The sequence below is a fragment of the Misgurnus anguillicaudatus genome, chromosome 23 (genome assembly GCF_027580225.2).
Source record: "Misgurnus anguillicaudatus chromosome 23, ASM2758022v2, whole genome shotgun sequence".
Lineage (NCBI taxonomy): Eukaryota > Metazoa > Chordata > Actinopteri > Cypriniformes > Cobitidae > Misgurnus > Misgurnus anguillicaudatus.
In genome coordinates, this window is record NC_073359.2 from 17,597,516 (window position 1) to 17,619,361 (window position 21,846).

General features: G+C 37.9%; 1 protein-coding gene across 3 annotated transcripts in view; it reads left to right on the top strand.

Annotated features, from left to right (window-relative positions):
- The window catches only part of lingo3a (leucine rich repeat and Ig domain containing 3a), a 73,951-nt gene extending 54,748 nt beyond the window's left edge, over positions 1-19,203 (top strand). For all 3 annotated transcript variants that reach the window (XM_055217251.2, XM_055217249.2, XM_055217250.2), the window contains one exon: positions 16,402-19,203. In XM_055217251.2, coding sequence (XP_055073226.2) covers positions 16,445-18,259 — 1,815 coding nt within the window. In that variant the 5' untranslated portion in view covers positions 16,402-16,444 and the 3' untranslated portion in view covers positions 18,260-19,203. The remainder of the gene's footprint in view (positions 1-16,401) is intronic.
- The last annotated feature ends 2,643 nt before the right edge of the window (positions 19,204-21,846 follow it).

The following is a 21,846-nucleotide window of genomic DNA, read 5'->3' on the forward strand; positions in this document are numbered from 1 at the left end:
AGAATGAGAGTATAGTCCTAGCTATATTGGCCTAGAAAATCGCAACTTTTAATTTGCCGTTGGTCTTAGTACACGATTTAACTACATAAGAGTCAAGTTTTAAATAGGAAAAATATCCAAACTCCTTGGTTATTTGGTAGCGCGATGCTAATGGTCTAATCAGATTCAATGGATTATGCTAAGCTATGCTAATAGTGGTACCGCCAGACCCGGAGATCAGCTGAATGGATTCAAGAATGGTAAAAACTAAATATTTAACTCTAGGGGAGCTGGAAAATGAGCATATTTTTTAAAAAAGTGGAGTGTCCCTTTAAATTAATAGTAGTTTATGTCTTTCTTTGTTCAGTTGAGAAGAAATTCGTTTTTTTTGAGGAAAACATTTCAGGTTTTTCTAAATTTAATAGACTTAATTGGACCTCTTCACAGTTTTTATGTCATTTTCGGCAAGAAAAATAAAAAAAATGTACTTTTAAACCAAAACTTCTCATCTTGCACTAGCCATGTGAAGTGACAGCGCGACCTTGCGTAATCACGTCGAAAGGTCACGCGTTACATATGTGAAACGCAGACTTGCGGACCAATTTAAACTATAAACTGACACAAAGACATTAACTTGTATTATTCCACATACAACAACGTCGGAATGGTATTTTTCCCCACACTTATAAACACTGGAGCGGTAGTTTTGCATACATCATGCGTGACCTTTCGACGTGATTACGTAATGTGTAAGGTTGCACTGGCGTCCTCAAAATACGACTGATCAAAGAAAGACATAAACACCTTGGATGACATGGGGGTAAGTAAATTATCGAGATGTTTCTCGTGAAAGTGAAATATTTCTTTAATGCTATCCTAGGTGTAACATATTTAAGGCTCTATCATACACGGCGCAATGCAAGCGCAATGAGCGATGCAAGTGTCTTTGGCTAGTTTCAACCCGAGGCAATGATCTTTTTCACGTTAAGCGCCACCTTGTTTAAATAGCAAATGCATTTGCGCCCTATGTTGCGCCCATGGGCGTTCTGGTCTGAAACAAGGTGTGTTCAGGCGCATTGTTAGTGCGTTGCTGTTTTAAGGCAACTAAAATAGACTATGCCATTTACCAACAAAAACCTGCTCTAAAGTCTAAAGTCAATGGCGCAATATGATTTTTGTTATTTAAAGAGCGCAGTAAATTATGCACCTATAAACGGAATGACAATGCGGGTTTGCTTAACACATACATGAATGCGCAGCAGCACAAAAACGCTTTTAAATATGAAAGATTAAAGGATTGAATGTAAAAGATTATTATTGAGTCTCTTGGACATAAATGAGGACTGATTATGAGATGTTAGAAGGTGTGAAGAGCTGCTTCACCTGTAGCCTAAGTAATTTAATGTTTTTCTTAAACAAATGCATTTTAAATGTTTTTTAAATGCTTTTCCACGGATGTATTGTATATGATGACTTTGTACCTATGAATATGGTGAGATGAGAAACATTTTAAGTAATACTTTTAAAAACGGCTCTCAGCACGTTTGTAAATTCTTTATCTCTTGTTTGTATTTTTAGAGTACAAACCTTTTCTTGCATATTTGCAAATTATTTTATGAGATTACGTAGGATATCAATACATTAACAGCAATTAAAAGCTTGCTATTTGTACTTCTATGACTGAAAGAAAAAGGCTTTTAAAGGTTTTAATCCAAAAAATTAAAATTTCAATAAAAATAACACATTTTTTAACAGTATTCTTAAACTATGGGTCATCTTCCTCCGCTTAATTTTTCAGTTTACAAAGTCCGTCATCTAAATAGGGATTAGACATATCACCAGCGCAACTGGCTTTTAAAGGGGATGAGACTCTCATTGGTTTATTCCACGTTACGCCCAAAACACACCCATTACTCATTAGGGGTATAGGAACAACCCTTTTCGCCATTTTTCCCCTCGTTAAATTAGCAAAAGTGACATTGGCCACGCCCATTTAGACCGTGCGCTGTGCGCTTTAGACAATGCACTTAGATCATTAAAATAGGGCCCCTAGACCTAAATTCATATTCTGCCAATTCATAGTAGTCCATACGACTGTAGTGGTTAATATGTCTTCTGGAGTAAAACAATAGAAAAAAATAGTCCCTAGCTGTTACTGGGATCAGTACGCTTTCAAAGTCATATTTGTACCTCCGTAGTACATGTTGATATTAGCACCATCCCAAAGGTACGTGTTGGTGCCAAATGTACCGGTACCTACATTGAACCTATTTGGAGCTTTGTAAAGGGCATTTTTAATGCAAAAAAATGTAGGGTCCCAAAATGCTTTCCACATGAGAAGCCTGGCCTCGATTGTTTTTCGCATACAGCGACTCTCTTGTGTTGCCAGTAGGCATAATGTCAGTATTTTACAGCTTCTGCTTCTCGTTTGTCACCTGAATACAAGAACATCTCTGGACCCTTAAGGCCTGCTGTTCTCCAGCAATAAACCACTGCCCTTGTCTGCTGTTGTTTGGCCGGGGGTATAGTTGCCTCCGTGATGTACGACATCCCCTTGAGATGGCACCTTGAGGGAGTCAGCTGTCACCCTGAGCATCCATCATATTCGTTCTTTTCATCCTTGGTCCACTTCATCTGACTGAATGTGTTCCTGCCAGACAATGTTGGGTTTCCCCAGGCTGCCAGTGATAGATGGGCCTGCAAAGCATCATGGGGCCGAATAAGGAGGTTACATGGTTATGTAAAGAGTTGTGTGGGCATGGTTTGAAATCGATGCGGAAAGCTCACAATTCCCTCCAGCTCAGGAGCCCCTGGCCCCCTAAACCAAAACCCTCTACACATTTATGATTCTCTCACCTGCCCTGAAGTTATATTAGTGTTGTTACCTTCCAGTGAGCATTTCTTATTGCTTTTAACATGCTTCTCGGTCTAATTAAAGTACTAGGGTACTTTCATTTCATCTGGCCTCTATCTTGTTTGCGCCTACAGTAGAAATCAAATTTATGCCGTTGTATTTTCGTTCTCATTAAAACAGCTTTTTTTATGGATCAAAAATAAACCTGAGTGAATTTGTATGAAGAACCACCTACGACGCTTGCTTGTTTTTCACACTTATTACATTTGCAGAAGATTGATGAACATTGATGCTGAGGAGGGTCATAATATTTGACTTCCAAAAGTAAAAAAGCTCTACTTAGGAACACAAAGACAACATCTAATAATGTTTCTAAATTAAATTCATATATTTCAAATGTGGCTTATATATTTCCCACCATGATTCAATAGCGGTGGTTCTTCCTATTCTGTATGTTGGTGTGTTTTATTTAACCAGCTTCTCAACAGCTGTTGTACGGACAAAAAAACACTAATTGTTCATTTTGTCCTTTGCGTATCGACTAACAGCCATTATGTTATTCTCAGGTGTACTTGCTACCTTGCTGAGGTGAACAAAAGAGCAGAGAGGTAGCCGTGTGTCTCATTTCCTCATGACAGCTTTGGGCACTGGGGTCAGGTCTACTTTAATTTCATCGCAGCGGAGGCTAAAACTACAACTTTGAAATCGTTTAAAATGCACTGATATATTTTCTAATGCGAGAAATAAATCATTACATGATTTGCATTGGGAAATTTACTTTGAAACTATGGCCACAATCTACTATTTTTAATAGCAACTGCATTAAAACTACTTGCATTGAAACTTTCATTTATGCAATGTTAATTTAGGGGCTGTTTACACTTGGTATTAAGATGTGTTTTCATCGATTGGATCACAAGTGGACGAGACAGACACATTATGTTTACACCTGGTATTTAAATCCGTCTCTTTTGTCCACTTTCGACTGCTTCTGTCCTGAATACTGTGAGGGGGTGGTCTGTCAAGACGGTGGGCGAGTCTCTTTGCTGTCATTTAAGTTATGATGAGTTTATATGGACGCAAACTAATATTATGTCGGAGAGTAAACATGCTGAGAGTGTGAGAGTAAACATGCTGCTCAGTGTTTTGTACATGTATATGTTAGAGCTTTCTCTGATATTTCAGCGCAATTGATGAAATAAGATCGCAGAACTTTCACATGCTTGCAAAATGAAGTTGCGGAGATCAGCCGCTTTAGTTTTATCAATTAAAGGCTAAAAATAGCGCTGTTCACGTGTGTTCGCACCAGAAGTCTGAAAAGACGTAAAACATTGTGTTCAGTACCTCAGATTAAATAAATAGGCGGAGAGAAGGCGGTCGCGTGTGGCTGTTCGAACACATTTAACACATTTCCCAGACCTGAAAACAGCTTCCACTGACATATATCTTAAAATACATCAGTACCCTTTGTTTTGCCTCAAAATGCACACAAGCAGTGCCGGTCCTTCCTATACGCAAATTACGCAATTTGCATAGGGCCCCGCACCACTAGGGGGCCCCCTTGATCTCAGAATTATTAAAAATTATTATACCAAATAAAAATTATTATTATGTTTAATGAAAACAAGTCGCTATAATTTAAATAATTTGCAAACTTCCCAATTTATGCGGGTTTTTAAAAAAACGTAATGATTTCTTAAATCACTGATATACTCGGACAACATGCAGGCAGTTTCTCAATCCGAAGGCTGCAGCCTTCAGAGGTCACATCTGTAGGCTGCATATGTGTCATAAAAACGTATTTCAGAATATTAACAATTATAATGTTGACTATTATTCTTAGTTAATGGTTAATGGTTATATTATGCTTATGACTTGCAAATGAAATGCTTATTTGACTTAAATAAATCAGGCTTGATGACGTATGCAGCGCGCATATGCGACATCCGGAGGTTGCAGCCTTCAAATTTAGAAACGGCCGCGTGCATGACGCAGAAGAGTGATGTGGTAACGATGTGCATATTATATGCCCACCATTGCTTTAAAACGAAGCTATCCGTCTGGGGCAGAATAAAGGGGAAAACGTGAAGCAAGGGAACAAGATAAAGGATTTGCGCGAGCAGATTACAGTCAATGCAAAGACGCATCCACACGCGCCCTAGCATGGGGCGATGCAAATATCGTGATTTGGGCGACGCAATTGCCGCGGAAACACGCGCTTTTCCTTTGAACTTATAGAACGCGCTCTCGCGCAGGATAATTTCACGAGAGAGAGAGAGAGAGAGAGAGAGAGAGAGAGAGAGAGAGAGAGAGAGAGAGGTAAGAATGGTGCCCACGTCGAGAAAACTTAATAGAAGACTTGAAATTTGTAAAGGATTAAAGTATATGTCCCTCGTTTAATTACAGTAATTACAGTACAATAATGTATTTTGATTACACAAATCAAACCTAACTATATGATTGTTTTAGCTGCTGACCAGCATAGGGAATCTCTATGGCTAATTTCTAAGACATGTTGCTGATACAGTACTGTGTGTTGTACCTTATCTTGTTAATTGAGTCTTTTTGGGCATCTTATGCCTAGAATTATTTAAGGAGGTTGATTCTTTTAACTTCCTTTAAAGTTTGGTCAATTGTGCATAATGGCATGTGCAACAAATGGAAATAGGGTGTCAAACTCATAGATTTGCAATATTTAAAATCAGACACTCTTTTAAAAATATTTGGGGTCAACCTCTGGGACAGCTTTAAAGGGACACTTCACCCATTTTCTCAGTTGCCGCTGAAACAGGAGAAATACAGATTTCAGTGTTGCACTTCCTTCTTTCAATGATGTAAAAATCATAATTTTGTCTTTGTTGAGGGAGTAAGACTACAAACACCCCTTTTCTCGGTCAAATATGACACACTTTCAATAAAGATTAATGTTTCTATGGGTGAAATGCTCTTTTAAAGCTGAAACTTATAAAATCCTATCAGAGGTCCAGAATGTCATTGAAACACACCAGTGGCTTTGCTGTCATCAGTATTAAACATGTTACCCCTCAAAGTACCCCTCCCCACAGAGCCCTCCACCCACATAACAAATCCCAATTTAACCCCTGTGTATTAACAGTATGTATTTATATTTAATTTAATTTGATTCATTACATTCATTTAGATCAGGTAAATTTTTTAGTGCTTCTCACAACACATTTTAAATCAAAACAACTTTACAGCAAATACATGTTTCATGTTATAATCAGCAAGTTTATCAGTCAGGGTTTCAAAGTAATGTGCATATGGGAATAATATACAGCTATAAGATAATACACTATGTGGTTAGTTAACAACTACTAAAAGCAAGATTGACTGGGTTTTACCCAGATAGCACAGGTACGTCTGTAAGACGTCTGGTAAAGATCTGGAGATCTGGAATACATCTGGTGTGTAAAAACATCTTATAAAGGAAAAGAGCTGCTTTACATACATTCTAAATCAAAAACGTCTTGCAAACATCTTCAATATGTCTATATGACATCTTTTGGGAGACGTCTCACAGACGTATTGCAGATGAGAAAACAATCTAAATAAGACATCTTGCAGATGTAAACGCAGACATCAAAGAGGCTGTTTACACTTGGCATTAACATGTGTTTTCGTCGATCGGATCACAAGTGGACGACGTTAATGCCAGGTGTAAACGGTGTTCAAAGCGTTTTGAGCTCGTCCACTTTCGACCACTTTCAACCACATTCAGAGGTAGTCGAAACCCCTTTCGATCGGATCGCTTTGGAGTTGCGGAACGCACATGTGGTTGAATGCGTTCGAACAGCCACACGCGACCGCCTTCTCTCCACCCATTTATCTAATCTGAGGTATTAAACACAAGTTTTACGTCTTTTTTGACTTCTGGCGTGAACATTCGGTGAACAGCGCTATTTTTAGCCTTTCATTGATAAAACTAAGCGGCTGATCTCCGTAGTTTCGTTTTGAAAGCGTGTGAAAGTTGCGCGATCCTATTTCATCAATTGCGCTGAAAATTCAAAGAAAGCTCTTACATACTCATGTACAAAACACTGTGCAGCATGTTAACTTGCTAAACAAGCAGTGCACTCCGACATTATATTAGTTTGCCTCCATATAAACTCATAATTACTCCCGCTCGGTTTGAATGACAGCAGAGAGACTCGCCCACCGTCTAACAGACCACCCCCTCATAGTATTCAGCACAGAAGCGGTCGAAAGTGGACAAAAGAGACGGATTTAAATACCAGGTGTAAACGTAATGTGTCTCTCTCGTCCACTTGTGATCCGATCGATGAAATCACATCTTAATACGAAGTGTAAACAGCCTCAAATAGACGTCTCCGAGATGTATGTGTGCTATCAGGGACTGAATGCACACTAACAGAGGGCCCCTCACAAAGCTTTGCTTAGGGCCCCCCAGCATCTAGGACCGGCACTGCACACAAGTAATGTTTTTAGTAAGACATGTTTGTTACAACTGGATATATTAGGGTGACCATACGTGCCATTCTTCCTGGAAGCGTCCTGGCCAGGATTTCGGTGCCGCATTTGTTGACCGCATACGCCATTCAGCTAAAAACATAATGCATATAATCATAGTTTCATTTTTACCTTAAAGCAACACTATGTAGTTTCCATGTAAACATGACTTACAGCTCCCACATGTGGTTGAAAAGTAGAGCCCGACCGATTTATCGTTTTGCCGATTTTATCGGCCGATATGAGCATGTCGCAGATATATCTGTATCGGCGTATAAGCCGCAGATATGCGCCGATATGAACGTTTGTTACAGAACACATTAAATGCATTTGAAAGATGTAAGTACTTGTTTGTCCAGCAGAGTGCGCCATACTGGTTGCTAATGGCGACCCAGATCACTCACTGTAGTGACACCAGCCAATCCCCCACCCCCTTCACTTCAGTCAGTCAGTCTCTCAGTTCAGGTGGCTGCAGTCACGCAGTGTCTTCTTCACAACATTTTTACACCTGATATTAAGACGCGCTTTGGTCGATTGGATTATAAATGGACAAGAGAGACGCATTCCCGCTTACATTTGGTGTTTTTAATCCGTCTCTTTGTCGACTTGCGAGTTAAAACGCAAGCGGGAGAAATGACGCGAGACGGAGAAATTACACGTTTAAACTACGCGCAGCCGTGCACTTATATAACACTATATGAGATTACTGCTGCTTGTGTTGTTAGTTAACACGCTCATTTCAGAGCAATTGATTCAATAAGCTCGCGCAACTCTACACCCTTGCTAAATAAAAGAGGCGGAGCGAAGACGCATTAGTTTTATTAAAGTCTAAAGTTTGCACGGAACCCTGGGTTTGTGTTATAAAAACGTTGTGCACAACATTAAACATAGCGTACATTAGTATGTGCTCCGTCAAGCATTGTCTTCGTAACTGTGAGTGGCTAACTAATTTGTGAAGTACACAACTTACTGTAAAGCTAATATTAATCAATGACTTCATAAGTTTCTCTTTATAACGTTATTCTCGTCAAAACTGCAAATGATGCAAGTTTTATGTATTTTGTTCTCTTTGTGTTTTAAAGTTATTTATAATAAGTCAAGTTTACTGTTTAGTGCACTGATATCCAACTAATTTTGAATAATAAAGTTTATTGTTAACTTCTTGCCTATAGTACATATCTTTGTCACATCAATATAAGTGTTGGATCACCACATTTGTGAGTGATCACCACATTTGTGAGTGATCATTGCATTGCATTGTATTTATTCATAGTATATTATGTTAAAGTATATAGTGTATTCTATGTACAGTACTTTAGTATAATATACTGTAGTATATACTGAACTATAATGTACACATAAAGAATATCGGCCGATATATCGTTATCGGTCTTTTTTTTACTCCCTAATATCTGTATCGGCATCGGCCCGAAAAACGCATATCGGTCGGGCTCTATTGAAAAGCACAACATTGCCTGGTATCAGACACCAGTGTTTCCCCTACCATTATATAAGGGGGGCGCTGCGCCCTCCTAACGGCTCCTCCCGCCCCCCTTGAAGGTCAAGTATATTTTATTTGATTTTCTTTATAGCGCCAGATAACAATTTGTTATTTTATTAAACAAACTAAATAGCCCTCACGTAATATTTATCTTATTTCTACGATAGCATGTCTTTTTGTCTGTGTTTGCGCATTTAAAATTATCCAATTGAGTGCGCACATTATATTTTACTGTCTGGCTTAATTCACTGAATGCGCGCTCTGTCATGTTGCGTGCAGCGCACGCCTCATAACTGAAAAGGTTACGGTGTTTTCCCACACACACGCGCGCATTCTCTCCCTCTCTATCATGCTGTACAGTAGCTATATGCTATAACTCTGTGTAACAGTAACAGTGTATGCTGTCATATTTCTGAATTTGCATCAATTTGTCTGTGCTATTAGGCTACGCGACCAGGGCTTGACATAACACCCGCCAAATGCACGTCGATTTCGGCTGTGGCGGGTAAGACAGCCAATCCCACTAGCCACTTTGGCTGGTTGAATATTTTTTTTAATTGTAGTTTTCTTAAAAGTTATGCGAAATTATAAACAATGCGCAATGATACTGGGAAACTACAACTCCCATGAGCACTCCCTGCACCCAGCGCAACGTACTGAGACGCACGCACGATGCAGCGGAGGCTCGCGTTGCGGACCAAGCGCCAACTTTTTACCAGAGAGAGTGCAAAAGTTGATGGATTTGCGAATGCACAGGACGCAGTCTGAGCGCATACACGCACACTTTGGGAAGGATAAAACAAACGCATGGAAGTGACTGAAGAGATTTAAAGTGCGTGCACACTCTCTGGGCAAGAGCGGAGAGAAATTCATAGCGCATATCTGAATGCACTCGTCCCAGTTTTGTCCGAAATCAAAGGAAACCCACAAGTGGAGAGGGTCGCGCATCATTTTAATGTAGGCTACTTTGTGCAAAAATAATACCCTCTCGACATTTGCCATTTAAAGTCTTAAATAACTTTTAACAGAAACCATGATCAAGCATATACATTTCACTGCTGTTGTTAATAAATATTTCAAGTGTTTGTCTAGGGTTTTTGTGTTTATCTTTTTAGTTAATCTTCTACACCGCGCTCCACTGTTAATATATTCATTTAAAGTAAATCTATTTATGCCTTTCTAGCATGTTTTTCATGCACCTAAATATATGATATGATCTATACTGATATTAACAGCTAAATAATGTAGTCTTAACTTGGGTGGTCAGTCTGGATTTGAAAGTCAATCTGCATCTAATCTAGCATTTTAGGATGCCATAGTCAAGTTTAATCATATAAAATGTATTTTACCAGCAACAAAAGTGTGGCCGGTGAAAATGCTGAGTGTGTAGTAACTTTGGAAAACAACTAGCCACTTTGGCTGGTGAGCAAAAAAGTTATTGTCAAGCCCTGTACGCAACAATAAAACTCACATTTGAAATAAAAAAGCTCATAACACAAAAAGACATGATGAGAAAACAGCAGTAAGGCTTCAATGTAAATGTATGATTATTTTGTCAGACAATTATAAATCGAGTTTATATATCAGGATTTCAGCAGAGTTAAAGGAACAGCTAGTTGGATTAAACTCAAGGTGTGACTGCATCGTGTTTACTCACTACTTTATAGTCGACTCGTTGTATGTCTGACAACAGAACAGATAATTAAAAAAAACAGGATTATTCTCTCCAACAAATGCATCATTTAAAATTTGTTTATCATATAAATTTATTAACTAACACTGAAGAACAATGAATGAGCAATAATATATATATATATATATATATATATATATATATATATATATATATATATATATATATATATATATATATATATATATATATATATATATATATATATACACTATACACCTACCCAACCAACCCCCCCCCCCAAAGCTGTAAACCTAGGGGAAACACTGAGACACTCTTCTGCAGGCAGGGGGAGGGGCGGGGCTGTGTGCTCTACCCTCCACCGCCACTTTCAGAGTGTGCTTGTAGCAGCTGGGAGGCTGCTCAGGTTGCAGCAACAGTACAATTTGTCCAGTTAAAAGTTGATCTATCACTGAAATAATTTTAGAGACATTATTTAAAGGTAAAAAAACTACATAGTGTTGCTTTAAAATGTAACGGTTGCTTTTCTGTAATAATAATAATAATAATACTCTATGACGTATGCGGTCAACAAATATGACTTCCGGAAGACAAACCCGAAATCCTGGCCTGGACGCGTCCGGGAAGAATGGCACATATGGTCACCCTAGTTATATTTCCTAATTAAACTAAGGCCTAGTCCTGGCTTAAGATAATTCCTGATCGGGAAACCACCCCTTAGTGTAGTTAGTTACTTGTCAGAATTATCAGTACAATAATAAGATGGTGAATCAGAACCTACAGTATTGTGCAACTTACTGTACACAAATATCTCCTGTCATACAATTTTTATCTAGGTCGAGAGTTTGGATTAATGTAGCTTGTATCAGTTGTTTAATTTGAAATAGTATATCAGGCTTTTGAAGCAGTTTGGGGTGGGGCTACACAGCAGAGGATTGCCTGGTCTTGTGCCAGATACGAGTACGATATTTTTAATAGATTATTTATGTCCTGTTATTGACTGATCCTTGAAGACTTTCCATCACTGACATCAGACTCCCATTCTTTACTATTTGAAGTCGAACCACAATTTATGACTTGTGTCATTGATATTGGATGCATCACCTTTAAGGCTAAAATGGGTAATATTTCAGTGTTAAAAATTGGTTAAAATCTACACCTTGATGCTGATTGGTCTATAGCTGTGGTTTATTTATGATAAAGCACGGCTATGACCTTTTCACAGAACTACGGTGTTACTGTGCTATAACGGATTCTTACTTTTGTTTGATAACAATTTTCTGTTACTATTTATATTACTGTTTCTTTTAAACGAAGGACAAACTTATACTTAAAATATTTTTGTACCTTATTGCTTCACTGTCATATGTGGCCACGTCTGTTTATGAGAAGCATCAAAGTTTGATCTCAATCATTAATTTCAATCTTTGCACTTTTTTATTCAAATATGACTTTTTGGTGATTCTGTACTCCGCATCTGTTGTTTGAAACAGAGCTATGTGCTGATTGGATAGCATTTTAGTGTCACTTGATATTGGTTTAAATGAGGGGCTGGTCGTGTGTTTGGGTTACCAGAGATGATGGAGGAAGGGTTGAAAGAAAGGGTATGTAAGAAATGCCACTATTCGCTAACAACCTAGTGCTTAACTGGACGGTTGTAATAAAGGTGAGTCTGTCATTATAATGGGATGTTAAAGTTTAGCTCAAGAGAAGAAACAGAATTTAAAGGAAGAATTCAGTGATGGATGCTTCTATAGACACCATTAGCATTACATTTTCTTTATTTTGTGTAACATTTTTCTGGTTTTTGTTAGACATTTTGAAGGTATGATGGCTATGATTCAAAGCCTTGATTTAAGGAGTTTTAAAAAATTGTTTATTGATTTTTTAAAAAAAGAGATCAAATCAAAAAGCTTTAAGGAAAAACTGTTCATTTAAAATGCTGCAGCAAGAAGATACTATTGGTAACACTTTACAATAAGGTAGTAAAAATATTAGCTAACATGAACTAAGAATGAACAATACTTCTACAGCATTTATTAATCTTAAATTATTAATCTTTCATTAATCATGTCTTGCTATACCCAAAAATCTTTCTTGGAGATGAAATTGTTTAACGCCAAAAGTTGCTCTTTTTTTAAAATAAACTTGCGTTCAAAACTACTTAGAACACTATCTAAGTCTGCATACAAAAGTAACTTCGCATCTGCTGCCGTTTTGGATATACAAAACTGCTTTGGTGGGTCAGATAGACGTCTACATCATCAAGCTGCCTCCTCCCTGTTCTGTGATTGGTTCGCTATTTCAGGGGCAAAATTGGTCCATAGTTTCCATGCTAGATAAATATGCTGAATAAATTTGCGCGCAAGGCAGCATGGGGAAACCCAGGCTAGGTATATGAGGTCATTTTAGTACTTGTCTTACAAAAACAATACTGGTGTGCATCTTGTGACACAACAATGACACTGATATGTTATGTGATATGTCAGTGCAAGATATATTTATATTAAGATAGCTCAAACATGCATTTTAGTCTGGGAGTTCCCCTGTTTGGGAAACCACCCCAATAACAATTGTATTGGCATTAACTAACATTAACAAAGAAAACTATATTGTTCATTCATGTTAGCTACATTTACATGCATGCATTTGCCAGATGCTTTTATCTAAAGGTACTTACGGTCAGTGTTGAGTAAAGTTACTTTTAAAAGTAATGCATTACAATTAGGGCCGGGACTCGATTAAAAAAATTAATCTAATTAATTAGAGGCTTTGTAATTAATTAATCTAAATTAATCGCATTGTAATCTCATATAAATATTTGACCTGAGAACATTAAGAAGTATTTTTACATGGATTTTTATGAATAATGACTGAATACATAAGCTTAACAAAATATTGTTTATTTTTGTTCAACCAAGTCGTTGTACCCGGAGTCTAATGGAGGCTAATGTCCACGCTAGTTGCTGTATGTTTTGCATTGAGATTATACTTGAGGCTCGATGTGCTGCGGTGATATGTGAATTCCTTGTTGCATATCTTACACACAACCATGCTCTTATCGACGCTTACCAGTGATGCGCGGGTCAATGTATAAACAACCCGCCCGCAACTCGGACCGCAAAGAAAAAAATATATATATTATACCCGACCCGCTTCCTGGCCCGCATTTCTTACAGTAGTTTGTTTAATATTGCAGGGTTCGGGACTTCTCAGGTTTTGACTGTCTGTGTTCTGGTACCTATGTGCGCGGATGCCCCACCTCGCGTATAATAACAACAAAACATAATATACTATATAGCCTATATTAAAATTAAAATATATAAAAATGTGCATAATATATTTTTTAAGTTGCACATCGTTTATAGGTTTCTTAAGTGGGATTCGGATGTGAAAAGCGCTGCATAATGTACGCGCCTTTAGTGTTACCATTGAAACTTAACTAAATTAAAAAAATAAGAGGTGATATATAGCTTTAGCCTACATAAATGCTTATTGCTTTAATGTTGCGAGTTCCTCTTCAGCTTTTCTTGCTGTTATGTTTATAATAGTTCATTGTTCAGAGTTCATATTGATGATCTTATAGTCAATTTAAAAATGTTCTTACAAACTGACTCTATTCGTTTAACTTTTTTCCTTTACCTGCCGTCGCTGTTCTCTGTGCGTGTCCTCCGTCAAAGTAGCCTATTAAAATTAATATGAAGTTGATTTTTAAAAGTCTTAAGCACACCGCAAATCAAACGTGCTGCTACAGTATGCTCTAAATGCGCGTGTAAATTTAACTTCTGGGCACTGCCAGGCTGATTTTTTGAAAAGTAAGTGATATAGGCTACTCACTGCATGTTTTGGCATTCGGTAGCATATGCATCAATGAGATGCACGGTGTTGCTTTTAATGTTCTTTTTAATTTATATTCACAAAACCTAACAACAAAACATTGTTTATAATTACGAGACAAATTATTTGAAACGAAATTCGTTTTAAAGTAGCAAACAAAACTTAAATTAAACTCGTAATAAACTAATTAAATTGAAACAAAACAACATTACAACAATATTTAAACCCAACAATACTCAAACATTAACATATAACAGACATTAGGATACATGTTAAAATAATCTGTAGTTTGTTGGTAGATGTTTATTGGGCAAAACCTCCGTTGCAAACCTCCATTTACCAGAATAAATCATTTTTACTATGAAATTGATGCGTTGTCACGTTAAAATCAGCTGTTCGTTTAGGTTCCGTCTACTTTTATTTACACTGCATCACAACCCCGGAGTTCTCGAACTAAAACAGGGTCTGCAGCATTTACGAATGACTCTATTAATAAGTGCGATTAAAATGCGTTAAAATGTTTAACGCGTTATTTTTTGTGTAATTAATTAATCTTAATTAACGCGTTAAAGTCCCGGCCCTAATTACAATATTAGGTTACTCCTCAAAAAAGTAAAAAAAGTTGCATTACTTATTTACTTTTGATGCAAAGTATTGCTTACGTTACTTTTTAGTTACTTTTGCATTACTTTTGCTTTACTTATTCTTGGCTGAGGCTTGAAACATTCTGCATTCAGAAATTGCATATTTCAACACAAAAATTTTGAATTTTGGCCTGCCATCTCAGTTTCTGACTCAAACTGTTCCCACACAGGCGTGTACGCATAGTAGGGGTGTCAACAATAATCGATTCGGCAATGCATCGCAAAGCGCACATGCACAATTCAGCATCGATGCAGCAAAGTGCCATAATCGATTATGTCACTGTTTATTTTCTGGCCTCGAGTGGACAATAAAGTTGTGAAGTTACAATTACTTCCGGGGGCATAACAACAACAATGAAGATGGCTGAGGCGGAGAGAGATGACAGTGTTAGACGGGTAAATAAAAACGAACCCTTTTCCATGGAAAGTGGACATATGGGCACATTTCGGATTCTACAAAGTTAATGCAAAACTAGACAAGACTTACGCTGTGTGTAAATTCTCATCTCAGGTATATAATTGTCATTGTCTTAAAGATGCTAAGCTTCCGTTTTTGTTGAGAATAGTTGCACTTGCCTTGTTGTGTACAGTAGAATTCTGATGCATCGCAATGCATCGTAGAATCGAATCGAATTGAATCGTTACCTGGTGAATCGTAATTGAATCGAATTGTGAGGGCAGTGCCAATGCACACCCCTAACGCATAGAGGGCGTAATTCTACGTGACTATGTTCAGTTTAATTCAGTACATAATTTTTAAATCAAATTAATTAAACTGAAAAGTAACTTGCATTACTTTTTTAAAAAAGTAACTCAAATATTAATGTGTACATTTAAAAAGTAATGCGTTACTTCAGAAAAGTAATATTACGTAATGCACGTTACTTGTAATGCGTTACCCCCAACACTGCTTACGGTTAACAATTACAACCTTATTGATGAAAAGTGTTACCAAATTCATGTTTTAACTTGAAAATTTCAGGTCATGTGTAACATGGAAGCTGTCTCGCATGTATTTTCTCTCATATCTGAACCACAAATATTTTTTATTCTAAATATGTGCAGAAAATTTCTAGATTTTATATACTGCAGCCTTGACACTTTAATAGCCACTTGTTTGTTTCACGTTCATGGTGTTATTTTAAGAATTTAATTTTCAATTGAGTTAAACTTCATCAAAAGTTCATCAAAATGACAGCTTCACGGTTTATCCTTTACCAATCTAACTGCAAAATTGTTTATATGTACCTGTCTGAAAATATGCACATGAAGATATTTTCATTAAATTTTTATTCGAATGCATATTTTGACCTGTTTTCCAAACACATCATTAAAACTTTCACAGTGATGGGTTCACTTGGTTCATCTTATTTGTCTCATGGTGATATAAATGAGTGTTGCAAAGTTTTAATGAATATTTGTTTTTTTGTGTTTCTGTCTGTAGGTGTGAGATGCAGTGATTCAGCCCCGTAAGGTAAGGAAGGGGCATGGCGGACTGTCCACACCTGAGCTTACCGGGGCTGTTTGTGCTCCTGATCACTGCATCCGTAACACGAGGCCAAAGCTGCCCGCAACGCTGTGACTGTTTCCAGCAGCAAAGGGCTGTGATGTGCCAGAACAAGCGTCTGAGCTCTATTCCTGCCGGTATACCGGTCGACACACGGCTGTTGGACTTGAGCGGCAACAGTTTGCGATGGGTGGAATACAATGACCTGGCAACCTTCTCAAAAACGGAGGAGCTAGACCTGAGCGAAAACCTCATCAGCGTGCTTGAACCCAATGCCTTTTCCAGTTTGCTCAATCTCAAAGTCCTCCGTCTTCGAGCCAACCAGCTGAAACTCATACCCATGGGTGCCTTTTCGCGTCTCACCAACCTCACCACTTTGGATTTAAGTGAGAATAAACTAGTTATCCTATTAGACTTCACCTTCCAGGATCTGAGGAACCTACGCAATCTGGAGGTCGGGGATAATGATTTGGTGTACATTTCTAACAAAGCTTTCTTGGGTCTAGTCGGTCTTCGGGAACTCACCATCGAGAGGTGCAACTTGACTTCTATATCCGGACAGTCTCTTTCATACCTTCGCGGTTTGGTGACGCTACGATTACGCTACCTCAGCATCGCTTCGTTGGAAGAACAGAACTTTCGTAAACTGGGCGGTTTGCGGGGTCTTGAGATCGACCATTGGCCCTTCCTCGAGTACATTTCTCCACACAGCTTCCAGGGTCTCAATCTTTCTTGGCTCTCGATTACCAACACCAACATTTCCACTGTGCCTACGGGTGCTCTCCGTAACCTCATTCACCTGGCCAGCCTCGATCTTTCTCACAACCCCATCTCTGTTCTCGAGTCCTGGGCCTTGCGCGACCTTGTACGTTTGAAGGAATTGCACCTAGTTGGTACAAATCTTTTTTCGGTGCAGGCTTATGGTCTTGGAGGTTTGCAGCAGCTACGATTACTCAACCTTTCAAACAACAAATTGGTTACCCTAGAGGAAAGCTCCTTCCACTCGGTTAACACCTTGGAAACGTTGCGTGTGGATGGCAACCCTTTATCTTGCGATTGCCGCCTACTGTGGATCCTGCAGCGTCGGAAAACTCTCAATTTTGACGGAAAGTCGCCGGTTTGCGCTGCACCCGTGGAAGTACGAGGAAAAGCACTCAGCACCTTCACGGACTCTGCGCTGTTTGACCACTTCACCTGTCAGCGGCCAAAAATTCGCAACCGGAAACTGCAGCAGCTCACGGCACGTGAAGGCCAAGTGGTGTCGTTCGTGTGCAGTGCCGAAGGAGATCCGACTCCCGTCATCTTTTGGATTTCTCCTCAACGTCGCCGTATCACCACTAAGAGCACAGGCCGTGTTATCGTACTACCAGTGGGCACACTGGAGATTCGGTACGCCCAGATAACAGACAGCGGTACTTATATCTGCATAGCTAGCAATGCCGGTGGCAATGACACATACTTTGCCACCCTCACAGTGAGTGGGTCGCCACTTGATGGTGCGTTGGCAAATCGCACCTATTACGTTGGCGATCTTAATGACACGAACTTAAATGACACGCGGGTCTTCCTGAAGTTCACGTTAGACCTGAAAACCATCCTGGTGTCCACAGCAATGGGCTGCATCACTTTTTTGGGCGTGGTGCTGTTTTGTTTTATTCTGCTGTTCGTATGGAGTCGAGGGCGTGGTCAGCATAAAAACAATTTCTCAGTCGAGTACTCCTTCAGAAAAGTTGACGGCCCGGCCACCAGTGGTGGACAAGGAGGCGCTAGAAAGTTTAATATGAAAATGATATAAACGAGATATGGACACTAACAGGTGATTTGAACAAATGAACGTTTTGTCTTAAATTGAATTTACCTAAAGGTATGGATGTCACATTTTAAAGGAAAACACACCCGTTTTTCAATATTTTACTGTTCTTCCCTCAACTTGGACATATTGATACATACCTGTCTTTTTTGGTGCGTGCACTTGATCTTTGTGCGGCGCGTCGTGAATGTGTTGGCATTTGGCCTCGCCCCATTCATTCCTTAGGATCCGAACAGGGAAGCCACCAAACACTTCCACTTTTTATTTGGTGCCACCATACTTACTCGTGTAACTACTCATGTAACAGTCTTTAAATAGGGAAAACATGGAAGTGTGGTGGTTTCTAAATTCATCCCTGTTTGGATCCTAAGGAATGAATGGGGCTGGGCTGGGTGCTGGCACATTCACGATGCGCTGTGCAGGGATTGGGTGCAAGCATTGAAAAGGGATAGGTATGTATTAGTTTGTCTAAGTTGAGGTAACAACATAGTAAAATATTGAAAAACAGTGGTGTTTTCCTTTAAAGCAGAGGTTTTTGATGGGAGAAGTCTATTAAAAATGGTCAAAAATAATCCCTATCTGTCACTGGGGCAAAAGTACACGTTTCATTCATATTAGTACCTCATAGGTACATATTGGTACCAAATGCATACATGTCTGTACCTAAGTGGTACATCTTAGGAGCTTTCTAAAGAGTGCCGCCCAAGTGATAGCTTGGGACCGTTTTGACAGTGTATTATAACACCTACTAGCCATAATCTTACTTATGGTGGCGTGTGGCATTTTACACAATGTTAAAGATGAATTACAAATTTCTATGTGGGACACCCTGGATCACGGTGCCCGATTGAAAAAGCATAAAAGGCTAAGAACGACTTAAAATATCAACATGTATTTTCTATAAAATAAGTTTGCTCTCCTAAAAGAAAGTTCTACCAGAAAGACTCGAAGATAGGTTAAGACTTAATATATGAGTTTATTTAACAGTAGTTAACAACCAAGGTTAGAATGTAACACAGTATAGTTCTTTGGCGTAGGCCCCGACCATAGTTCAAATCCGGGGGTCACGGATTCTTGCGGTTCCTGTCTGAAGATGAAGACAGGCCAGAATCTAATCCCCCTTGAGTATGGACGGAACCGACCTGGTGATGGTGGTAGGGAGGGTGGGTTTGTAAATGCTGGCATCAGTATCTGCGAACGCAAAGACAGGTGAGTACGAGGCTTATATACTCTCAGTATCAGTGGTGATTGATTGCGCCTTGTGAAATGAATGACGTAACATTCGAGTTTCCTGGTAGAACTTGCGCAACGCTACGCTAAAGCTATCATTTCTAATAATTTCTACACTGTAAAACAAATTGATTCAACTTAAAAAAAGTTTGTTACCCGGTTACCTTAAAATTTTAAATTAATTTAACTCAACAACTTTGGGTCAACTAATATTTTACGTTGAATTAACTGAAAAAATTTAAGGCAACCAGGTAACTTTAAGTTATATATTTTGGAAGTAATTATTAAAAAAAAGTCTGTGATTTAGATCGTCACTATTAAAAGGTGCTTTCAGCTTGCCAAGAAATTGCCAATAGGTTCAAAAGTTAACTAAACACATCCCAATGTTGTGAGTAATGTAAACTTGTATCTTGCCTAGGCAATTCAGTTTATGTATGCTCATAAGTTTGTAGATCATAAAGTGGGCATATAGTTCACACTGCCAATTTGTGATCCCGTCAGTGAAATCCAGGCTAGTCTCATAATCTAATGATGAGATTAGGAGCGTTAAAGTTTGATTTCAATCTTTGATATAATCATACTCCATTAATATTAAAGATATCAAGGTTATATTTTATAACCTTATAGTGTTCTTTATATTATCTTGGATGATTTTATGTAGAAAACAGTAAATTACAAAAAAATGACTAAAGCTGGGTTTTCACAGACTGTGGGTCACGTTTAACAATGATATGAACTTCTTAGAAGACTGTTTAAGAAAATGAATGAAACTTCGTGGTAATTGATATTTCACTTCTCTTTTGAATGACTCTTGACAATATGATTAGGTACAGAGTTTCGATATTACACTGCCACCTACAGTATATCTGAGTCATGCCCACGTACGGTAAACACGCACACACATACAGGTGTACTGTATAGACCACGGATAAAGCACATTGTCTTTATATAGCATAACAGAACATCAATACTAGCCTCAAAATCTAGATTGGGTTTGACATTTTAAGACATTTGTATCTTAGCTGTATATATGGGTGTTGTTTGTGTACATTTTTGTGCCCTGTTTTCATTCATGTTAAATGAGATTGTTAATGTGAAATACTTATAAAATGTTTTTTAAAAGATAATCATAGACGTGAATGATCTCTAAAAAGGGAACTGCTTTTAAAAATATAAATATATATATATACTTTTTACTAACCTTCAGTTTTACGCACCATACACTGTCAATGTCTTTATGCCTTTATTACTGTGTAAACATTTGTGAGACAAAGAAAAATGGGCATGACAACCTCATGATTTATTTTGCATCGTTTCATTTGCATGAGCATAGTTGTGGAAAGCACTGTGAAAAAAATGGGACACAAAAGAAACTGTTAAAAAAGCCTTTTGTTCACAAGTCACCAATCCAATCCTTCATGAAATAATGAATTATGCTTGAATTCTGTGTTTATAAATAAAATGTATCAAATTTTCAAATGCCCCGTTTACATGAGACAAAGACGTAGTACAAAGCTGCTTTGCTGCCCCCTGCTGTTTAAATGTAATATTTGATTGAAAAGCACAGGGTATCTTTATTTATAGAAGCCTTATTGCCTTCTACCTGTCAATCTCTGATGATGAACACAAAGCTTACATTGAAATAAATAAGTAGTATATCTGTAAAACTCCAGTATTACTCAGACACACTCTTAAGTGTCTTGTTTTAAGCAACATTATATGGACATTGCATACTGCCATAATTTGTCAACAGCTAAAATGAAATAAGCTATTTGATATTTTTGTAAAAATGTCATTTTACAGTTTTATTCAATATATAATAAATCAATGGAGATCATTTTCATGTTTTTTTCATGTTTGTTCTTACAGTAAATACTACTATTGATATAAAGTCTCTGAAGTCTCTCTTCTTTTCATACTTTTTGACAGATTATAATGTCGTATAGACTATTATAAGATTAAGAATTATATAGCCTAAGCATTTATATAAATGCAACCTACCTTAGATATAAAAAAGAACAGATGATTCATTACCGATGAGGGTTTTTGAAATACAAGCATTTTTCGTTTTTGTAATCGATAAAGAAGTTGATAGGCTGTTCATAATAAGGATTTTGTAGCAATTTGTAAATCATTTTAAGAAACTGATACAATAAAACCCAGAAAATCTGTGGGTGCAATAGACAGACAAGCCTGCATAGCTTTTTGCCTACTTAAAGGGATAGTTCACTTTAAAATAAAAAATCTGTCATCATTTACTCATCCTCATGTTGTTCTAACCCTGTATAAATTTCTTTTTTCTGATGAACACAAAAGAAGATATTTTGAGAAATGATGCAGAC